General features: G+C 38.3%; 2 protein-coding genes across 2 annotated transcripts; one reads left to right on the top strand and one right to left on the bottom strand.

Annotated features, from left to right (window-relative positions):
* Positions 1 to 5,959: 5,959 nt before the first annotated feature.
* On the bottom strand, positions 5,960 to 11,205 carry LOC146479211 (uncharacterized). Its single transcript, XM_085111490.1, has 4 exons — positions 11,128 to 11,205; positions 9,407 to 9,953; positions 7,991 to 8,135; positions 5,960 to 6,838 (listed from the first exon to the last, which is right to left on the bottom strand). The coding sequence occupies exons 2-4, from the start codon at positions 9,875 to 9,877 to the stop codon at positions 6,684 to 6,686; spliced, it is 771 nt and encodes a 256-aa protein (XP_084967616.1). The 5' UTR covers positions 9,878 to 9,953; positions 11,128 to 11,205; the 3' UTR covers positions 5,960 to 6,683.
* A 145-nt stretch (positions 11,206 to 11,350) lies between these two features.
* On the top strand, positions 11,351 to 19,674 carry LOC146479210 (polyamine-modulated factor 1-like). Its single transcript, XM_085111491.1, has 6 exons — positions 11,351 to 11,643; positions 13,657 to 13,762; positions 16,444 to 16,547; positions 17,106 to 17,199; positions 18,078 to 18,186; positions 18,515 to 19,674. Exons 1-6 carry the CDS (start codon positions 11,501 to 11,503, stop codon positions 18,595 to 18,597), a joined length of 639 nt encoding a protein of 212 aa, XP_084967617.1. The 5' UTR covers positions 11,351 to 11,500; the 3' UTR covers positions 18,598 to 19,674.
* Positions 19,675 to 19,687: the final 13 nt, after the last annotated feature.

The raw sequence follows: 19,687 nt of genomic DNA, 5'->3' as shown, positions 1-19,687 counted from the left end.
AAAGACAAAAAAAAAAAAAAAAAAAAAAAAAAACCTAACTTTTGCAAGCTGGCATCTTCCCGAGTTTACTTTTACTTTTTTCGCGCAGTCATTTGTTACCTGTTCTGTTTTTCAGAATCCAGAGCCATCTGACATTGGCAATTTTGAATGCATGTACAAAAGGAAGAAAGCAAGGCCGGGAATTGATTATTCCAAGATAGTTTAAACTTACAATGATGTTTTACAACAGGCGACCGTATGACAAGAATACTTGGTATTACGTAATATCACTAAGAATAAATAAATGTAAAACAGTTATGAAACATATATTTTGAACTGCGGATGAAAGATCAAATCGAAGAAAGATCCTCGCAGTTACTACGCAACTTAAGCGGTTGCGAAAAGAAGGCCTGGAAAAAAAAATCCAGGCTTGGACGGGATTCGAACCGCATGGTAATCAGAGCGTCTAGCGTACTGTCTGTTCGTCCTCTGAGCTCTAGTTAAATTACACGACTTAATTTTAAAAATCGCCTCTTGTAAAGGCTATAAAATATCATTACATGACTATGACTCTGTAATAGAGCCGAAATATTGTAAGTTTCAACTATCTTGTAATAAAACAAAACTTGGTTTCTATAATGATATCAATTCTCGGCCTTGCTTTCTTCATTCTGTCGGTTCAAGAGCCGACTGACTGTTCCTTGGTTGTATTTTAGGTTCGAGGGTGTTCCATACCACCCGGAGGGGGGGAACTTCCTTATAAGAGGCTAATGGGGATGTGCCGCTGGATGGGGTTGCATTTTCACGGCTGGATTGACTATAATGGGGTTGCATTTTCAATAGATCGAATGGGGTCGCACATTTTCGGATTTGCACATTTTCGGATTTTTGGAGTAAGAAAATTCTATTACGTAGGGAGTCAAAATGGTCTCGGCTAAAAAAGTCAGAAAGTCGTTGTTTATTAAATGTAACAATCACCTCGCATTACATTCCGTTCTTGAAACCACAACTTCAATAAACCAGTTACACAATAGCACAAAACCACCGGTCCAGAACAAAGTATATGCATAAATAGAAAGTGACTTAGTTGGGATCGCGAAAATTACATTTTCCCAAAAGTGACTAAGATGGGGTCTATAACTGGCCACAAAATAGACTATAATGGGGCAGGAGCTATGAGAGGCCAGCGGCACATACCACTACTTGCAGGGTAAGAGGAAGTGTGGGCCTACTCGCAATGGCTGTTTTTATACTAGAGTACAAGGATACGATTCGAACCGTCTTGTCCGTAAGCCCAGAACAAAGAAATAATGAAACAAACAAACAAAGGCACACACAAACAAATAAAATCTAAAATTTAAACCGAATCAGAGCGGGGCGAAAAGAATCGAACCCTCGTTCCATTCGTCCCGGCATTCGTGTAAAGCGGACTACTGGAAGTAGTCCAAGGCAATTTTATTTTCTCGCATGCAGCTTTAAAACGCCTTTCGTTGTAGCGGTTACGAGCTCATGGCTGCCCCGCCGCGATCTTTGCGCGCGAACGTTATCGACACTACCGCAGGCTAAGAGTAGACCCCTTATGTGGACAAGAACGATAGATGTGCCGCAGACTCTAGAACCATCCCCACACAAGGGCAAAGTCATACAGGGTAGACTGTGGGTCGACTCCTGGAATTACGGCCACTTCGTTCCATGACCACTTCGTTCCAAACCACTTCGTTCCAAAGATGACTAACTGATGATCGGGAAGATAGCTGAAAGTTGATTTGACTGCGCAAAAAAGTTTTAACTACTGGCTGCTATGATCAACGCGTGGTTGCACATCTTTTCACGTTTATGTTCAATCTAAACATGATTTCGCATCTTCGTCAGTCTGAAACTAATAAATGAAGTTAAGAAAGGATAGTTTTTTCGAAGCAGGTTCATCTTTACTGAAGTCTGATATGATTGGTTGCTATGATCCAGATCTATGTAAGATTACGTAGAAGTTTACTCGCTTAGTTTACACTTGGAACGAAGTGACTATTCGTTGGAACGATGAAACTTTGGTGGAACGAAGTGGCCAAAGGATGGAACGAAGTGGTTTGGAACGAAGTGGTCATGGAACGAAGTAACCGGATTCCGACTCCTGGCCTTCCCGGGGGGGGGGGGGGAAATAGGGCGCGTGCTCAGGGTACAAAGTGGTAACCTTGGGGAATTCTCAAATCTGGGCAAACGCAGACGTGGCGAATGTAGACTGAACGAGTGAGTAGGCTTTAACACACAGACAGCACTGAACGTGAAATGTTTCAACTTCCACCAAACTTACTTGACTTTCCACTTGAAAATGGGCTGATTCCGAGGCTCTCATTGGATATGCACAGGCTTCATCCAGACTGAAGGAATCCTCCATGGATGAGGCCAAAAACTGCAGGATCAGCATTATTTTTAATTTCCAGTCAGAACAAAGTAACTGACAGCAGTTTAGACTACAGTGTAGTTATGATAATCTGAGTTTCTTGGAGCCTCGGCTAGGATTCTTACTTTTTTGGCTTCTCGAAATAATAAAGGAGGTACGATACTTTAATAGGGTGCATTCTTCTGGAACAATTCTGGCTGTTGTCAGTTATCGTCTGGCTTAGGAATCATGTAACAGAATACACAGAATATTCTCATTACATCGAGAACAGACTTCTCAAAAGAACACAATTCCCCTTACTCTGAGTAAACTGTGATTCTGTTCATCACAGAATGAGCGGAATACTATTCTGTTCATTCAAAAACTGGTCCCAAAAGATTCGGCGTGTTTCTTTAAAGGCCTATTTATACGTAAGAAAATAATCTTCAAACAAGAAGAAAGTACGTGTTTCGGACGACCTTCATCCGCTAGTTGGTGTGATCATAAATACAAAGATATGATATGGATATGAATAAATGAAATTAAATGAAAGTGATAGATTGACATGATGGACTTGTTTGTTTAACAAGGGTTTTTCCCACCCAATGTATAAAGCCTCCTTAATTTTGAGTTCAAAAGACGTGGAGGCGGTGTCAAGAATCGAAAAACTATTTTTATACGTAAAAATATAATCGGTTTCCAGACTTTCCTTTTACTTATTGACGCTGCAGATATCATGCACTGTATAATATTTACAGGCCTCAGATTGTTTTGTTTTCGATTTCGTCAAAAAATATATTTTCTACTGTTGTTATACAAGTGGTTGTATGGCCAACAGGAGCGTGGCTTTGCGGACGGTTTTCGGCAACGATCCAAAACTTTTTCCATTGGCCCTTAATTATGTTGACATTTGATTACGATATCGAACAGTACAATTTAAAAAAAGACAAACCTATACGTATAAATCATTGCCGGGATACCAACAGGACTGTGATGCAACGGAAATTATACATTCTTACGATCTGGGTGTGGGGGAGTTTTCAGGTAAATTTTCTTCCTGCCTGATAAAGCTCTACAAAGCAAAATAGGTACCTTGACAGCTTGAATATAAGGCGATGTACCTGCTGAGCTGCATACGGATATGATAACAACACGAAATCATGAAAATTTAACAAACTGTAAGAAAATTTTAACATGTAATTGAAAACTAGAATTCCTCATACCTGAACAATTAACAGTCACGATGAAATTTCGACCCGATCACTGAGTGATGATAGCCCATTCTTTACGCCGCTCAGACGCTCATTATACCGCACAAACACTTGTTAATTAATGAATTCAGTGGTTGTTTACCATTTAATCAGGATTACTGGTTGGTTAACAGCACGGTAAATGGGACGCATTTCAAAACCACGAATTGAAATTTCCGTGGGATATGTGTGTGTTCCATTTCCCAGCGGACACTTCCAGGTACGGATCCAAACCGGAAAGGCCTGGAACTAGCAGAAACGGGAGGAACGCGGAGGAACGCACATACAGGGAAATCTAGTCCCTTTCTGGATAGTCGAGGTCGCACGAAAGCTCGACTGACCAGAAAGGGACTGCTTTCAGTCTAAGGGAAATCCTGTTTGGGGATTTTAGACTACCTTTCAAGAAATCTCGTATCGCCAGAAATTTTCCGCTTGTGAGCTAATGAACTTAAGTATTTGTGATTGTTTGCTTCGTCTATTACAGTATAAAGTATTGTAACTAGTTGGCGCCGTCAATGAGTTTGGTGTAGAATGCTGGCAAATGTTTATGGGACACTGGTTTAATTCCCAGAATAGGGCTTGAAAATAGAGAATCTGCTGTAAAGCGTGGAATTTTTTTGTGCACCAGTCCATGTTCAGGTGTATCACTAGAGATCCTCACAGAAATTCGTAGAGTTTCTCCCACGTGTTTATAATTAACCCAGGCCTTGTGAAATGTGTGGGATGTTGTTTCTGTTTATAATAATAACTACTATTTAAAAGAAGAAGGAAGCCGATCAAGGAACGATGGCTGCGACCAAAAATATATGGGACGGTAGGGAGGAAGTTCAGGCGCCAACCCTCCCTATTTCTCCGCATCTTAATGTGCGAGGGTCTTAGGAATGACGATAGAGTCAAAGCTCTCGGAAGCGGTAGCAAAATGCTTAATTCAAGAATAAAAACGATAGGAATTGTTCTAATGGGCAGGGGATGGAAAAAAAGCAATCAAAATTACAGTGCAAATAATCCCAAACTCGAATCGCAGGTCTTTCAACCATATATCTACCCAAATTTTGAAAAGGTGGCCGATGAAAACTGACTAGAATGCTCTTCGTGAAATGACACTGAATCGCGGGTTTAAGTCCCCGGAAGGCTCAGAATGATATAAAAGACAAAAGAAAGGAGAAACTACGGAGGGAGACGAGAGGAAAGAAAATACTATGCAACCTTTTGTATTTATATTGACAGCTTTGGAGAAAAAATAAGAAACCATTCCCACCTCACTCTCAAAGAAGCGTGGCTTAATTGAGTGGCTCGTTTTCAAAACTCCGGGTATGAAAATTGGAGATATGTATCCCGAAATGCCTCTTGCAACTTCAAATGCCTCGAAACTACAGTGTTCCCTTCAAAATAGCAGAAACTCATTGCTAATCAATTTCAATCTCTTACCGAATCTCGAAGCAAAGTCATGCCGAGTTCCGGTTAGTTTTGATGCTTTCATGCAGAAACTGAACTGAAACCGCTAACTGAAAATCGGTTAACAGACGTTCAGTACATCAGCTGGGCTCCTGGCGTCAGATAGTACTGTACTTTCACCGCAGCTTTAAGGGTCATTTTGAACACACGAGATACTAAACACTGCGATGTATCTGTGAGAAGTACTCCTTGTTAAAATTAAAGCAATAAGCAGAACTCTTTTTTTTTTAAAGATGAATCCCAAATCACATAAATGTGAGCATCATATTTGTTTAGGGCAATCTTCTCTGCCGACGGGCAGCCCCTTCGCGGCCTGTTCTAAGGCCGGAAAATTTCAGCTCCGCAGCACTCTCCGTTTTGAGAACCCTTTTTCGAAATTTTAAGACTAACAAACTCTCGGACAAAAAAAATGTGATACGCAGGTTACTAAATGTGCCAATCAGAGTCGTGGTTCGAATTCATTTTCATCCCTACTTCACGGGTAACAATTTTACTGTGACAAGCGACAAAAATCAGTTGACCGGCAAATACTGGCAGTGTCTGAAATATTATTCGGCTTAATACCCTAAAACGTACCGCTATAACTCTCACATGTCTAATGCTGGCCATTTTCGATTTTAGCACCCTGAACTGCACTAACCCACAAATATTACATCCTGGGGTCGATCCGTTGTAGCCTGCGTTGCAAGCGTTTCCGCGGTGGGCTTTTGTACGTTTTTCGCCGCGTGAACGCAAGGAATTTGTTTTTTTCGCTCTCGTACCAATAACCGCGCGGTCAAAAAGCGAAAAAAACAAAAAACAAAAAAAAAAAACAACAACAACAACAACAACAACAAAAAAAACACAGAAAGGCTTGCTTCACAGGCTAGACCCGTTGGGACTCAGAAACATATGGCGCTCGAATTCATCAGGATGCACGCGCTCTTCACCTTATATCGTTCTGTTTTTGCTGAAAAGAACGTGCTCATCCTGCTCCGTTCAACCTGAACTGTCTACAAAGATCCGGTGCATGTTTATTTCTTCAATAATTTAAACATCATTTACACGTTGTACAGTATCACTATTACTCCTATTGTTATAGCAAAAGTAGGATAGCCTGCGTGCAGACGGTGCGCAGACGTCTCCTATTTCCTTTGTTGCACTCGGAAAAGAGACGAAAATAAGAAATAGAGAGACGTCTGAGAGCAGGCTAATTGAGGACCACTCAGGGAAAACCACTGAGAAACGGGGTTGTCAACCAATAGACCCTTCTCCAAAATGGCGGCCGAAAATTCAAATAAGTTGCCGCCATTTTGGAGAAGGGTCTATTCCATCAAATGGAATTCCAATCGAACTCACTGATCAATGTAGCCAGATTCTCTGATGGTCCGAGCGAGAGAATCAGGCTACAAGCAACATGGATTGCGTTTCATTGAGTTCGCTAATCAAACTCTGTTCACGAAAAAAAAAACAATTATAAATCGAACAAAAATCGAACATTCGAATTCCGAACTCTTGATTTGCAAGAAAACAATTAATTGAATTTTGTTTGAGAGAAATGTGGCCTAAAATATTATCGTTTTCCAAGCACAATCATTCGTTTTCTGGTAATTAAGTCTTCTGTGAACAAAGGTCGACTCGACTCATATGTCAGTGACATCAGTGCTAGTATCTTCTCTGTCAACACAAAACATTTCTTTGGAGGTAATCAAAGTGATAATTCCATCCAATGTGTCTACACTGAAGTCAGCATACTTCTTGAAGTGGCCATTGGTTGAATAATTCAGTAGCACCGTCACTAAAAGAAATAAGAAAACAGGAAATAAAATGCCATACAATTTACTATGTGGAACAAACACACGTTACACATGAACGTAATTTACACGTGGTTGACCCTCAGGCATACAAGGGGGGGGGGGGGGGGGGTTGGATACCTCCCCTTCTCTAAAATTATAATTTTTGAAGCTTTAAGGTTGGCAGGCCGAGGCTTTTAGTAGCTGTTAATTTTTTTTTTTTCCGGGGCACATTTTGATGTGGAAAATGGTTCATATGACAAGTGATGTTGCCATGGTAACCATGTTTTTCATATAAAAATTCACTGTTTTGCTAGTTTTCTTCTGTATTTTTGATTAAATTCAACAATAATGCTAGTTTAATTGAGGTGATTTCCTGGAAAATCAGGCAGATACACAAGTAAATGATGTGATATGATGTGATCGCAAAGACATGGATACCGTGTCTTACAGAGTAAACTCTATTGATGATAAAACAAGTTTAAGGTATTGTAGCAAAAAAAATGTAACAGGACTCCAATCACCCCCTTCCCTTTGTATCAGACTGAGGATGTAAGTTTGCTTGTGTTCCTTACTGGGAGGGAAGGACCTTCATTGTCCATGTACTGGCTTCCTTCCCTTCTCCACTACTTACTTATATGGTTGGGTCAGGTGTCACTTTGCCAAAGTACACCTCAAGGTCCCTTTTAGGGCTTTTCTACTCAGGACAATTTTTACTGTGTAGAATGGCAAACTCAATGATGTCTGGAGGAACCAGGTGCCGCCAGGCACCTCTCCTCCCTTACCTAACAGGGAATGGTATCTGGCATCCCAACTGGTATGGCTTTGGGGATCATTAAGACACTACAGTTGAACCTTGTTATTATGGACACCAAGGGGACAGGAATAACAATCTGTATTATAGAGGTGTCCATTTTAGAGAAGAAGGCTTTATATGGATTTTGGTCTCTAAGGGACCAAGTGAACTGTCTGCAATAGAGAGATGTCCGTATTATAGAGGTGTCCATAACGAGAGGTTCCACTGTAGCTTCAATACCATGACGAGGTGATAGACATACCCTGAGTTAATTAAGCTCCACTTATTAGGCTTTGAATAAACATTAGAGCTGAAGTTTATGTACAAAATGTTCATGAGAAAGCAAGTGGAAAATTTGTACCTGAACCTGCGTCTTTTCCACACTGTATGTCGTGAAGGTGATCGCCGACCATAACAACATTCCTGGGGTGTACTCCCCACTGCTTGCAAATGTGCAGGAGAGGGGCGGGGTCAGGTTTTGGAGGAGTGAAATCACGAGTGAGAGACTTTGAAAGAAAAAGAAAATCAACAAAATCAGCTGGTCTACTGCTCATGGGTCACCAAGCATTATTATTAAATAACTATGCTTGGTGAATAGTTATTATTCATGATGGAAATGTCAACATAGGAACTGGCTCCTGCCTACTTATATGATTTTTCACTATCAACAAGATGATGGTACTACTGACTGTGCATTCTCCATTTTGAAATTATAGCTCTTGAGAATTAATTCACAGTCTTTAAATAAAGTGAACAGAAAATGCCCTATCTACAGGAACACCTTATTCATAAATAGACATACTGAAAAGTTCTATAGCCATGAGGCACTAATTTGCCTAAAAAACAAAAACAGGGTAAAGTATCCAGGAATGTATCCACCATTTATGAATAAGGTGTATGCTCACACATACTGTATCACTTTGTTGGTTCTTTTGTGCTTTTGATATGTGGGATTAATATAAACAAGGACTGCATGTTGAGTTCAGTTGTTTGACGTAATATATCAAACACGAGGGAGAGTGTTTCATCACATATCAAACACCGAGAAGAGAGTTGAAAATACGATGCGTAGCGGAGTATTTTTGACAAACTTCGAGGTTTTTGATATTGTGATGAAACACTGTGATGAGTGTTTAATATAACTTCTCAAACAAACTGATTTTGAAGGAGAAATTAAGGATGCAAAAACGAGGAGTTTTTCATCAGATATCCAAACACGTCACGGTAGATGATTTCCTTTGTCTTTGGCTTTTGAATTATTAATGAGTTTGAGAATGAAATATCTAAAACAAGTACACTAATAGATAAAACAGTGGACAAAGAAAAGTGGTACAGTAAAAACCTAATATTATTTATCCGCTGGACAATGGAAGGTCACTGAAATCTGACTGTATTAATGGCATATAGGGGTTTCATTAAGGGCTAGACACCAAGCAAATTAACAAATTGTGAACAATTGACTCCACCCAACATTTTTAAACATCTCGACCAACCTTTTCCATTAAAGAGCACATCCAACTCATTAACTGTTCTAACCAAGGTGTACTAGCTGCTTCAAAATTGTAATGCAAAATTGGGCTGCCAGGTTTCTTAACGAATTAAAATGGCTGAGTTTTTTCTCAGACATAATGAACGAATGTGGCTGTAATAGTGGGGTGGTCATATAAATGGCCTGGTCCTAAGGTGACCCATTTTGTCTCTGCTTTCTCATAATCCACTTCTTGCTCAACTATAATCCTAAAAAAAGCTGGTTGTAATCTTATAAATGAGGGCTTACATGAGTAAATGGACCACCATAATTTTCAGGATCACCTAACAAGTCCAGAAACTGGTCCACAGAAGGCTGCATATTCCTGGTTATAAGAGCTCTCTTCAATCCACTCCGTGACAAGAATTTAAGCAAATCAGACACACCAGGCTGCAACTTTGTATTCTGTCGTCCTTCCTCTTCAAATTCTTCAACTACTTGGAGAGCTTTTTCTTTATCGCACCCAGATTTTGAGTTGCAGAATGTCAAAATGTCTACACCTGTGGGACACTGGAGCTTACTGCGCAGTTTAGCAAAGTCTAGAACTGGTAGAGTAAGGGTGCCATCCAAATCAAACACAAACCCATGGACTGGAATAAGCTTGGGCTGATTCTTTATGTCAGTTTTAACTGTTCTCCTGATTGAGTATGAAATTTCATTTACGCTTTCATTCAACATCATGATAATGTGTTTCCTGAGGTATCTTATAACACCCAACATTCATCCAACGTAGAGAGCAACAACAGTGCTAAATCCATAAATCTCTTGCAACAATCTTGAGATATAAAAAAATAACCTGCAAAAGCAAGAAAATAATAAAGATGGGTTAGTTTAACAGCAAAGTTCTCAAAGAATATTATTGTCCATTCTTGACCTAAAAATAGAAAACCATGACAAATCTCAGTACCTAATCTTTGGCGCTCTTTTCTCTCATTTGCTCGAGACAAATTTAACTAACTTGGGAGCAACATACTCCCAAAGAAAATGTTAAATTGATGTTGAATGAAAGTTCAAACCAATTTAAATTTGATTCAACACACTTTCAAAAAGCTTTCAAAATTTTTTACGCTTTCAACAATGTTGAATGACCTGTTCAAATGCCCCCAACATTTGGTTCAACAAGCTGTGTTGAACGTATGTTGAAACAAAGGTTGATTCAACCATTTCAACGGGCCTTTATTCTCTTATGGTACTTGTGGCAAACGTGAGAGGTGATTCCAGATCACTTTCCTGCTCATTTGTATGCTTTTTGTTCCCAGGTTCCACTCCATGTACTTTCACTTGCAGTCTTAATATGTTATTGCCTATATCATCTGTAGTTATGGACATTGAATACAACATCAAACAAAAGCAAACCAATACTATTTTTATTGTGGATGTTTCGTTTAAGTAACTGCAGTGTAAATGAAAGTGTATAGTTTTGAGAGGAGATCAATGAAAAACATGTCAGTTTGAAGTTGGGTGGGGTAAAATATCTCCTTAGTTCCCTCTGTATCATCCCTCTTACCCCCCCCCCCACCCCCATCAAAGCCAGCTCCGTAAATAAGTCTAGAGGATCAAACTAGGATATAAAACTCCGACAGAAAGCATCTAGTATTAGATCACGTATAATGCATAACTTGGTACTAGGGAAAGATTTCCGCACAGCCTCATGCATAAACACTGCCCCTCTTCCAAAAACGGCAAGCATGAAAAGAGTTTGAGGCGCAAAATCTACAAGCTTACATAATTTATTTATGGGACCGTGCAGAAATTTTGCCAAGTAACTTCTCAATTACATGAAAATATCGTCATACTAAAGGGTATCGGGGTGGTTTGGAAAAGCTGACTATAAGTTATTATAGCTCAGGAAATGGATAACCGTTTTCGGTCACTAATTTGCTCACGGTAAACAAATTTGGCTTAGGGACACAAACCAAACAAGAAACAAAGAAACAGTTTCAGTTTTCACAATTCTTCTATAATCTTACCTTCGCAAAACACCCCGAAAATAATGAATCCTGTCGATCCCGTCCAGGCAGGATAGTTCCCTCTTGTGGTCGTCTTTGTTTCCTGTGTCATTCAGTCCTTGAAAAGTAGTAGGGGTAGGGTAGGTGAGCACCACTTGGCGACTATTAAAGTTTCTGTCAAAATTCAGAAAAACTCTTTGCGAGAAAAAGCAAAAAAAATTGTACCTTGGGGAACTTAAAAATAAAAATAAGTTGACCAATTTTTGTTATAATTGCTCTAAAGTATCCAACGGAAAATGCAAAAAGTTAAAAATAAATCCCCCCTGCCCCTCCCTACTCAATTTCGCAGATATAAAGGCCCTGGGTCGAGAGAACAAGAGCGCGCGGTTTTAAAATGGCGGCTAAAATGGAGCCAAATTCCTCGTCAGAATTGGAGAGTTACTCCTTTGAGAAACAAGAGGAAAGTGAGGGTAGACGAATGCAATCCTTTAGAAAAGTGATGAAGAAATGTTTAGACAAAATCATGGCCGCTGGAAGGTGAGACACGTCATTGATGTTATTCTGTCAGGTTTGAGACAAGAGAGCTGGATGTGTGTGGAGCTGAAGCACTGAAATAAAAGCTGTTTTAATAGCAGCCCTGTAATGTACTGCTGGTTCAACACGTTCATGTTTAGCTGTACATAATGGTTTGGAGTTTTGCTCTCTGGGTTATCACCTCACAAATGAAAACTGCCAGGCATTTATAAAGACTCTATAAAGTTAGGTTTATTTACAAACTTTTTAAGGACGGTGCCTACTAATAATACAGAGGTATTTTTGTGCGGTTTATGACTGTGCGGGAAAAGCAGATCTTAGTAAGGGCTATTGAAATCGAAAAAAGAAAATTGGGGTAACCACGCATATTTCAGAGATAATTAAGCAACAATATTTCTAAAAAGCGCCAAAATATAAAGCAATGTATGGCAGTTTTTCCTAAACTGAAGCTTAATCATCTCTGAAAAATGCATGGTTACCCCCCGGGGGGGCACTTGACCCATGTTTGGGTATAGGGGTGCCGCTGGAGGTTTGAAACCCTGACCCTGTTTAGGATGAAAATAACCTTAAATACCTACCCTGTCTAGGACAATGTCCTCAATTTTAAGACCCTATTTAGGACAGAGGACAACATCTAGCTCTTGTGTTACACAAGTGCTCATTGGTAATAGTAATAACATTTAAAGGCCCACTGTCACTTACCGGATGTGATGTCCCACGCATTGAAATGCGAATACCAATCATAACAGATAAAATAATACACTTCCTAGAAGTGATGGCGAAAAATCCCAAAATTTTGCATCAACAGCGGTGAACCTTAAGTGGAAACTCAATTGACGTGAAGCATTGTTCACTAAAATAAATGCAGACTAACGTCTCTGATTTCGGATTGCCAAATACTTGACAACAGTCTTGCAACCATACCCTGTCTAGGACGGGTCCGGGTCAGACTCGCTTGAAATTATATACCCTGTTCAGGACAGAGGGGCCAAAAACCATACCCTATCCAGCGGCACGTCCCCGTTAAGCCCATATAAGGGAGTACCCGCCCCCCCCTCCCCCCCCCCCCCCCCCCCGGGCTACCCCCAATTTTCTTTTGGGATTCCAAGAGCACTTGCTAAGTTCTGTTTTCTCAAATAGTTTTAAACCGCACAAAATATTCCTGTATTAGTGAGCACTACCCACAGGAAACCTGAGTATCTTGAGATGTGCAGAATGTAAGCACGGTAACAATAATTATAGTAGGTACCATCCTTAAAATGTGATCTTTTTTAAGCTTGCTCTTTTCATTTATGTAAATTATTCGAAATCGTACGTACAGTGGTAACAAAATTCCCAAGTTTGATTGGTTCTCCATGAACCTAATCAGAATGCAGTCACATGGTTTGCCAATCACAGCTGCCCAATAGCCCATTTCAGAGTTGCTTTGAACCTCAGTATGAAGTTTTTATTATCAAAACTAGTTTTCATTCATATGCAAACAAAACTAATTTTCATATGAAAAGCATTGCACTTAGCCTCTCTTTCAAAATGATCATAGCAACTCGGAAATGGCCTATTACACCGACGCAGCGGCAAAATGAGTGCACATGCTCTTCACGCGTGAGCAAGCTTATGCGGCAAAATGGCGGCATTTTAAAAATTCCCGTTTGTTTTCATTTCGCAGGGATAAGCCCAAATCCGCTTTCAGGAAAGGTTCCTTCGAACTTCCTCCATCACATATCTTAATCAACAAAAAATATAGTTTGGTAACAGGTGTGAATTTGATGAAGTGAAGCATTAGTAATTTAATTGATTCTCGCTCGAATCACAAATCTGTGGAGCATGCGCACTCATTTTGCCGCCGTGGATATTACACCTGCAATCACAGTCTAATGAAACAAGGACAAAAAGTTTCACTTACTGTTATTTGTAATAATTACAAGTCAATTATTGCTAACTTATTACAAATGACATTAGGTATTTATTAGTTTTACCATTTCTTGTTTAACGGTGTTTTCATCTTATTTTTTGCAGCCAGGAGAAGTTTAACAGCTGTTTTACTTCAATCAGAGAAAGAAATCCAGTTGAATTTAAAAGTATTATTGAACAACTAATGCAACACCTGCAAAATAATATAGAGGTACTTAATTATCTTTAGAGCGCAAGTTGTACATGTATAAAATTTTTGACACCCAATGTATGGCACTCTCAAAGAAGCCACCATGTCAGCCAAAATTCAAAATTCAAATCGGGTGTCAGAATCCTCATATAATTAGCTCTCCAACGCTGTTGGGCTGATTCATTGTAGCATCTAAACTGCCCTTCACTATAAATGGATTTGAGAGACACCAAAGGGTGTGGTTTTTGAGCCTTTATGGTCTCTTATAGGGTAGGTTTCGCCTAGCAGTCTGAAATAGGCTCCAAAGTTTTACTGTCAGCCTAAGAAGGGCAAAGATTTTTTTTTATGGGGGCTACATGAAAGTGTTGCTGCTGTTTTAGGCTTAATCTCAAAGTCTGTTTTTGTGGGAGTCCAGTCAGGTGGTCAATCGTTTGGGGCATAAGAAGGCAACTTGAGGCAAGTCTTCAGCTGTTTTTTCTGGTGCAAAAAAAAAGAGAAAAAAAGAGAAAAAAAGCTTAAACTAATTCATTTAGCTTTTTGTTAATTGCCATAGCTCTATAAAATAAATAAAATATTGTTACCAGTCTGACTATATTGCCCGGGGGGGGGGGGGGGGCGGGGGGTACTCCGCTATGTAAGCTCTATAGGTATGTGCGGGGCCAAAGGATAATTGTTTTTGAGCCGTTTTGGTAAGAAATTTGGTATGGATTTTAACAATTTTGGTCTGAAAGTCTGAAAATGGGTATGAATTTTAGAGGCCAGGAATGCATTTGGCTCAAAAGTCCCAAATAAAACATTTTGGGCTTGAAAAACTATTTTAGAGAGACAATGTTTATCTGTAATTTGATTTTTAATAATTTATTATTAATATGAAAGTTCAAACGTTGAAAACTTTACAAGATGGTTAAGATAAGAAATGAGTTTGACAAAAATTCCTCTGGCCCGAACACTTTTGGGAGTTTTGAGAAATGGCCTCCTGGTCGGAAAAAGGGTACTGGAAAATTACATTATTTTTTTTTGTTGCTCTGAAATAGGATCAGGGTTTAGAATCCCCACCAAAAAGTTCAATTCCCTTCAGGACAATTCACAAACTCGGACACAATTTCAGAACATTGGGCTTGGATACAATTTGTCATTACCATCACAACTTATAACATACTGACCATCTTTATACTCAGTTCATAATAATAATAATAATAATAATAATAATAATAATAATAATAATAATAATAATAATAATAATAATAATAATAATAATAATTTATTGAAGAGTTTTTTGTAAGACAGTGTAATAATAATAATAATAAAAACTCATCGACTCAGCTATCAATCGCCTCCAGCATCCTATAGACCCAGTTCAAACACCTTCTGACCGCCCTGTTCGGATTACGTTGCCATTTAAAGATCAGAAATCGGCGGACGTGGTTCGCAGGCAACTTGGCGACCTCGGAACTAAAATTAATCAAGAACTACAGCCGGTGTTCACGAGCAAAAAGATCGCTGATCATCTGAGAGTCACAGAAGAAAAGCCTCCCCTGATCAATCAGCAAAGTGTAGTATACGAATTCACATGTGATTTGTGTGATACAAATTATATTGGGTACACTTGCCGCCACCTACATCAACGCGTTGAGGAGCATAAACATTCTGTGATCGGAAAACACCTCAGGGACGCGCATGGTTTAACACCTAACAACTTAATTAAGAACTTAAAGGTCATAAAGAAATGCCGTGACAAATTTGAATGTTTGGTCTACGAAATGCTGTGGATCAAGAACAAAAGACCGAAACTGAACACGCAAGCGGATTCCATTCGCGCGAAACTCTTTACCTGAATGCTTTCATGCTAATTTATTTTCTCACTTTCAATACCTATAAATATGCTTTTCGGTTATTTCCATTTTTACTCATTTGACAATGACGATATGAAGTCGTCGAAACGTCATGTTATTTTATTATCGTTAATTTTCTTGTTGAAATGTTTCTCAAAATCGTTTCTCATCAATAATAATAATAATAATAATAATAATAATAATTTATTGAAGAGTTTTTTGTAAGACAGTGTAAGTGTATTTTTTACCTTAAAATCGAAATTGCTCAAAATAAGCCCTTTTTTGGCACAGAGACCAGATAAACTTGTACATTTAAATTTGAAACAAAATTCTAAATAAACAAGTTAGAAATACTGTATCTTTTTTTCTAGAACTTGCCTGCGTAGCAGTTGCATGAAAAATATAGGGCGTGTGCAAGAGAGAGTCACGCAAGACCCCTCGCCTGTCTCCCTCCCTCGCACTCCTCAGGTTTTTTTTTTTGCGCCCTATTTATTTTTCACATGCCTGCCACGCAGGCTATACTAGAACAAACATGAGCAACCTACAGAATGCTCAACTGTTTTTTTTTGCATACAAGACTCAACCAAGTCAAGTGAAGCATTGGTAGTTGTGAACAAAAGAAATCAGTCAAGGGTCAGTATCTCCTTTGTGCAGGTCACTTGCATTTTTCGACAAAAGTAATGTTAAGTTATTTTGGCTTAAAAATTAAATAAACAACAAAGTTTTGTAAATTATCTCTGTGCTAAAATAGGGCTTATTTGGAGCAATTTTGATTTTACGGCCAAAAAAAAAAAAAAAACACACTCAAGTCTGAGTTGCATAAAACCCTTCAGTTGAGACTTAAACATTTTCTTCCTTTGTCCCGCATAGAAAGAAATTGACTTGATGATAAAACAAGAAGATCTGGTATATTTCTTTAATGAGCTTGATCGCATCGTTGAAGACACTGGCAAAGAAAACTCACAACCTGCTTGGTAAGACCTTAGCAATTGCTACCCTGAAAGTAGTCAACATTTGTTTCTGCTGTAATCTATCAAGTATGATTGTTAAAGCTGTCACAGACTGTAGCATCAGCGAAAAAAACCCCAAACAAACAACAACAACAATAACAACAAAACGATTCCCAAACATTCAGACTGTTTTCATGGAGAACCATCTTGAAATAAATGGTAGTGTAATAGTTATTGGTATTAAAGAAAACATCCTTAATTTTTTGTTTTACTGCCAGAATGTGGTTGTCTTCAAAGGTAACACATCCTTCAGTTTCTTTGAAGTTTTGGCATAATTGGCAAAAATGTGACAATCTGCCAAAAAATTTGGAAAGTAGGGTTGTATTATTGTGCAGTAAGTGATGACAGAATATAGACTGAATTATCAGGAAACAAAATTTACCCTTACTAAGGACAAAAAATGACGGTTTAAAGGTGATCGTTTTGTCACTGAACTGGTCCTAATTTTGAGCAGCAATGTCATAAACAATGAAATATTAAATTTTGAATTCATTTTTTAAAATGTAAATTTTCAATCTACAGGAGGCCATCAGGAAATCCAGACAAAGATATTTGTGATCATGTAATGCAGGTCAAGTTAGCATACAAGGATCAACTAACGCACATCCTTCAGCAGGTATGTCAGTATGTAGCCAGCTGAGATCAGATGATGTGTGTTCAATTGTCTCCTCAGTTTATTGTATGTGATAATAGACTGGTTATTTTCTTAGTCTGTGTAGCAAGCATTTCTGTTGGGGTTTTGAGTGTTTTTAGGTTTTTGACAGTGTGGATATTGGGACAATAGTGAAAGAAACGGAGAAAAATGCACAAAAACCCCACAGAAACATTTTCTATACAAGCTATTATTTTATTCTTTACAGCGGTTACCAATAACACGCGCCATACCGTCTTCAAAAGAGTCAGATAAAGTTACGTTTTGGTGGACGTCAATCAAACTGAAGAAAAGCTGTTGAAATTATTTTGAATTCTGACAAGATTCTAAGGTAATCTGACAAGAAAATTTAGAATTTTACCTCGCTTAGAGAAGGTAAACTTTATTTAAGTTGATTTCCGAGCCAGATCAAGGGAAAATAAAAGGTATTTTTGAATTAAATTTTTTTATTTTCACTGCACGTGATAATTTGCTCACTTGCACGCATCGCTGATTTTGCAAAATTATCACGGGTAGCGATTTAAAATGTGAAAAAAAAAAAAAAAACTACAGCTTCATCTAAACAATGCCCATTCCTTTAGATAAACTGGCTTGGAAATCAACTTTCATCAAGTTAAATACCATCTGTCAGCGGATAAAACTACCAATTTCTTAGTTCTGTTGCCTTGAAATGTTCTCAGAATTCAACGGCTTTTCTATGATTGACGTCCGCCAAAACACAACTTTATCAGAGTCTCTTGAAGGCGATAGGTGGCGTGTTATTGGTAACTGCTGTAATCAATCAAAGATTGGGATAAAGTGTAGCATTGATATTCTGTTTTGTGATTTTCCTATGACTGTAGCTGGAAAGTGACAATGACAAGTTGAAAGGCGAAGTTGTACCCAAGCGAGAAAAGTTGATGGAATCCGAGAAACAGCTGAGTGAAAAAACAAAGGATTTAAAAGAGGCAAGTACTAAACAGGGCTGAGTTGCTCGAAGCATGGTTAGCTCTAACCATTGGTTGAGGTATTAAAACCTATAGGTTGTCATGGTATTTAACCCAGGTTAGCGCTAACCATGCTTCAAGCAACTGGGCCCAGAATGTCAATTAATAAAAAGTTGGAGAAATCAACCAAACTACTGAGAAAATCATTGGTTGCAGCTGCAGTTAACGTTTGTAGTCGCTTGACTATTTCCTGATGGGCTGTGTTCTGTAGCTGTAATGCAATTTGCCCTCAAAGTTGCAGTTCACACTGTTCGATGTTAACTTCATTATTTTGGCATTTTTTTTACAGGCAGCAGAATATTGTGAAGAAAGCAAAAATACCCTACAGAAGCTACAGGAACAATCTGTGCTACTCAATAGTGACATACAGACATGACACTGCTGTTTACTCTTTATTATTAGTTTCTCACACATTTTATCAAAATACTCTGTACTTAATATTTAATTAATATACTATTGTGTGACATGATAACTTTATTATATGTATTTCAGTAAACATAATCCAAGTAAATGTTCCTTGTGTCCTAGACACCATCACCATGGCAACAAAACATGGTAGACAGAACAGACTAGGTTTTTTGGAATATTTTAAATCTCAACTTTCCTTCCATGAAGTTATCTTAGTTAGTTGTAAACCTCTTCTGTAGAAATGGTCAAGATGAATATTTTGGAGGAAAATACTAAAATTACGTTTTTCAGATAGTTTTTGAGTGTATTAAACATGATTTTCTATTTTAAACTTATTAGTTTACCACAATGTCATGCTTTATTTACAAGGTTTTTGCCAAAAATGGGAATATGAAATGTAGCACAAATGTCTCAAATTACTGGAATGCAAATTTTGGAAAAAAAATTACTAAAGGAAACAAGAAAATGTACAGTAATGTACCGTGCTCAAGAAAATACACTGGTATATCAGAGGATAATGCATGAGACTGAAAGATTGTCCACAAAAAATGAAGAATCGCTGATCAGTGAGATTCTGGGGACAATCTTTCAACCAAGGGCATTGACATGCAAAATACCAGCAAGCCAGGAAAGGTTTTATGTATTTTATAATCCTCCAATAAATAAATCCCAAGATCTGCACATTCTCAGAGTTGTGATGAAGGAAACCTGCATTGTGGTACATTAACGAACTTGAAAGGAAGGTTTTTAAACAAACTTGCTGTTGTTTTTCTTTAAACCCAATAAAAAAAAAAACTGAGTAATCGCAGAAACATTTTTTTGATCCTGACCATCAAAATGTTCCGTTTCTTTATTGTTTAAATTAATATCTCAATTTGTCTACTGTGGAGTTATTATTAGCAAACTTCCTTGTATTTCCTTTTAAAGCCCTAATTAAAAACACTTTCAGCTACACTTTATTACCTGAACCACATTTTCCTGGTTTTACAAATTAACAGTTTGGTCTGAACTCTTCCAAGTGGCATCCCATGACAGAAAAAGAAAACTTAAATGAAAAA

Source organism: Pavona decussata, unplaced genomic scaffold (genome assembly GCF_977016875.1).
Source record: "Pavona decussata unplaced genomic scaffold, jaPavDecu1.1 SCAFFOLD_61, whole genome shotgun sequence".
NCBI lineage: Eukaryota > Metazoa > Cnidaria > Anthozoa > Scleractinia > Agariciidae > Pavona > Pavona decussata.
This window is presented reverse-complemented; position numbering and strand designations above follow the sequence as displayed.

What these genes read in the sequence shown, in the direction of transcription:
- LOC146479211 (XM_085111490.1), bottom strand. Translation starts at nt 9,877, where the DNA reads ATGTTGGGTGTTATAAGATACCTCAGGAAACACATTATCATGATGTTG. An exon ending in ATGGTGGTCCATTTACTCAT is followed by an intron (nt 8,136 to 9,406) that starts GTAAGCCCTCAT and finishes TTTCTTTCAAAG; the next exon opens with TCTCTCACTCGTGATTTCAC. An exon ending in TGGAAAAGACGCAGGTTCAG is followed by an intron (nt 6,839 to 7,990) that starts GTACAAATTTTC and finishes TATTTCTTTTAG; the next exon opens with TGACGGTGCTACTGAATTAT.
- LOC146479210 (XM_085111491.1), top strand. Translation starts at nt 11,501, where the DNA reads ATGGCGGCTAAAATGGAGCCAAATTCCTCGTCAGAATTGGAGAGTTAC. An exon ending in GAAAACTCACAACCTGCTTG is followed by an intron (nt 16,548 to 17,105) that starts GTAAGACCTTAG and finishes TTCAATCTACAG; the next exon opens with GAGGCCATCAGGAAATCCAG. An exon ending in AAAGGATTTAAAAGAGGCAA is followed by an intron (nt 18,187 to 18,514) that starts GTACTAAACAGG and finishes TTTTACAGGCAG; the next exon opens with CAGAATATTGTGAAGAAAGC.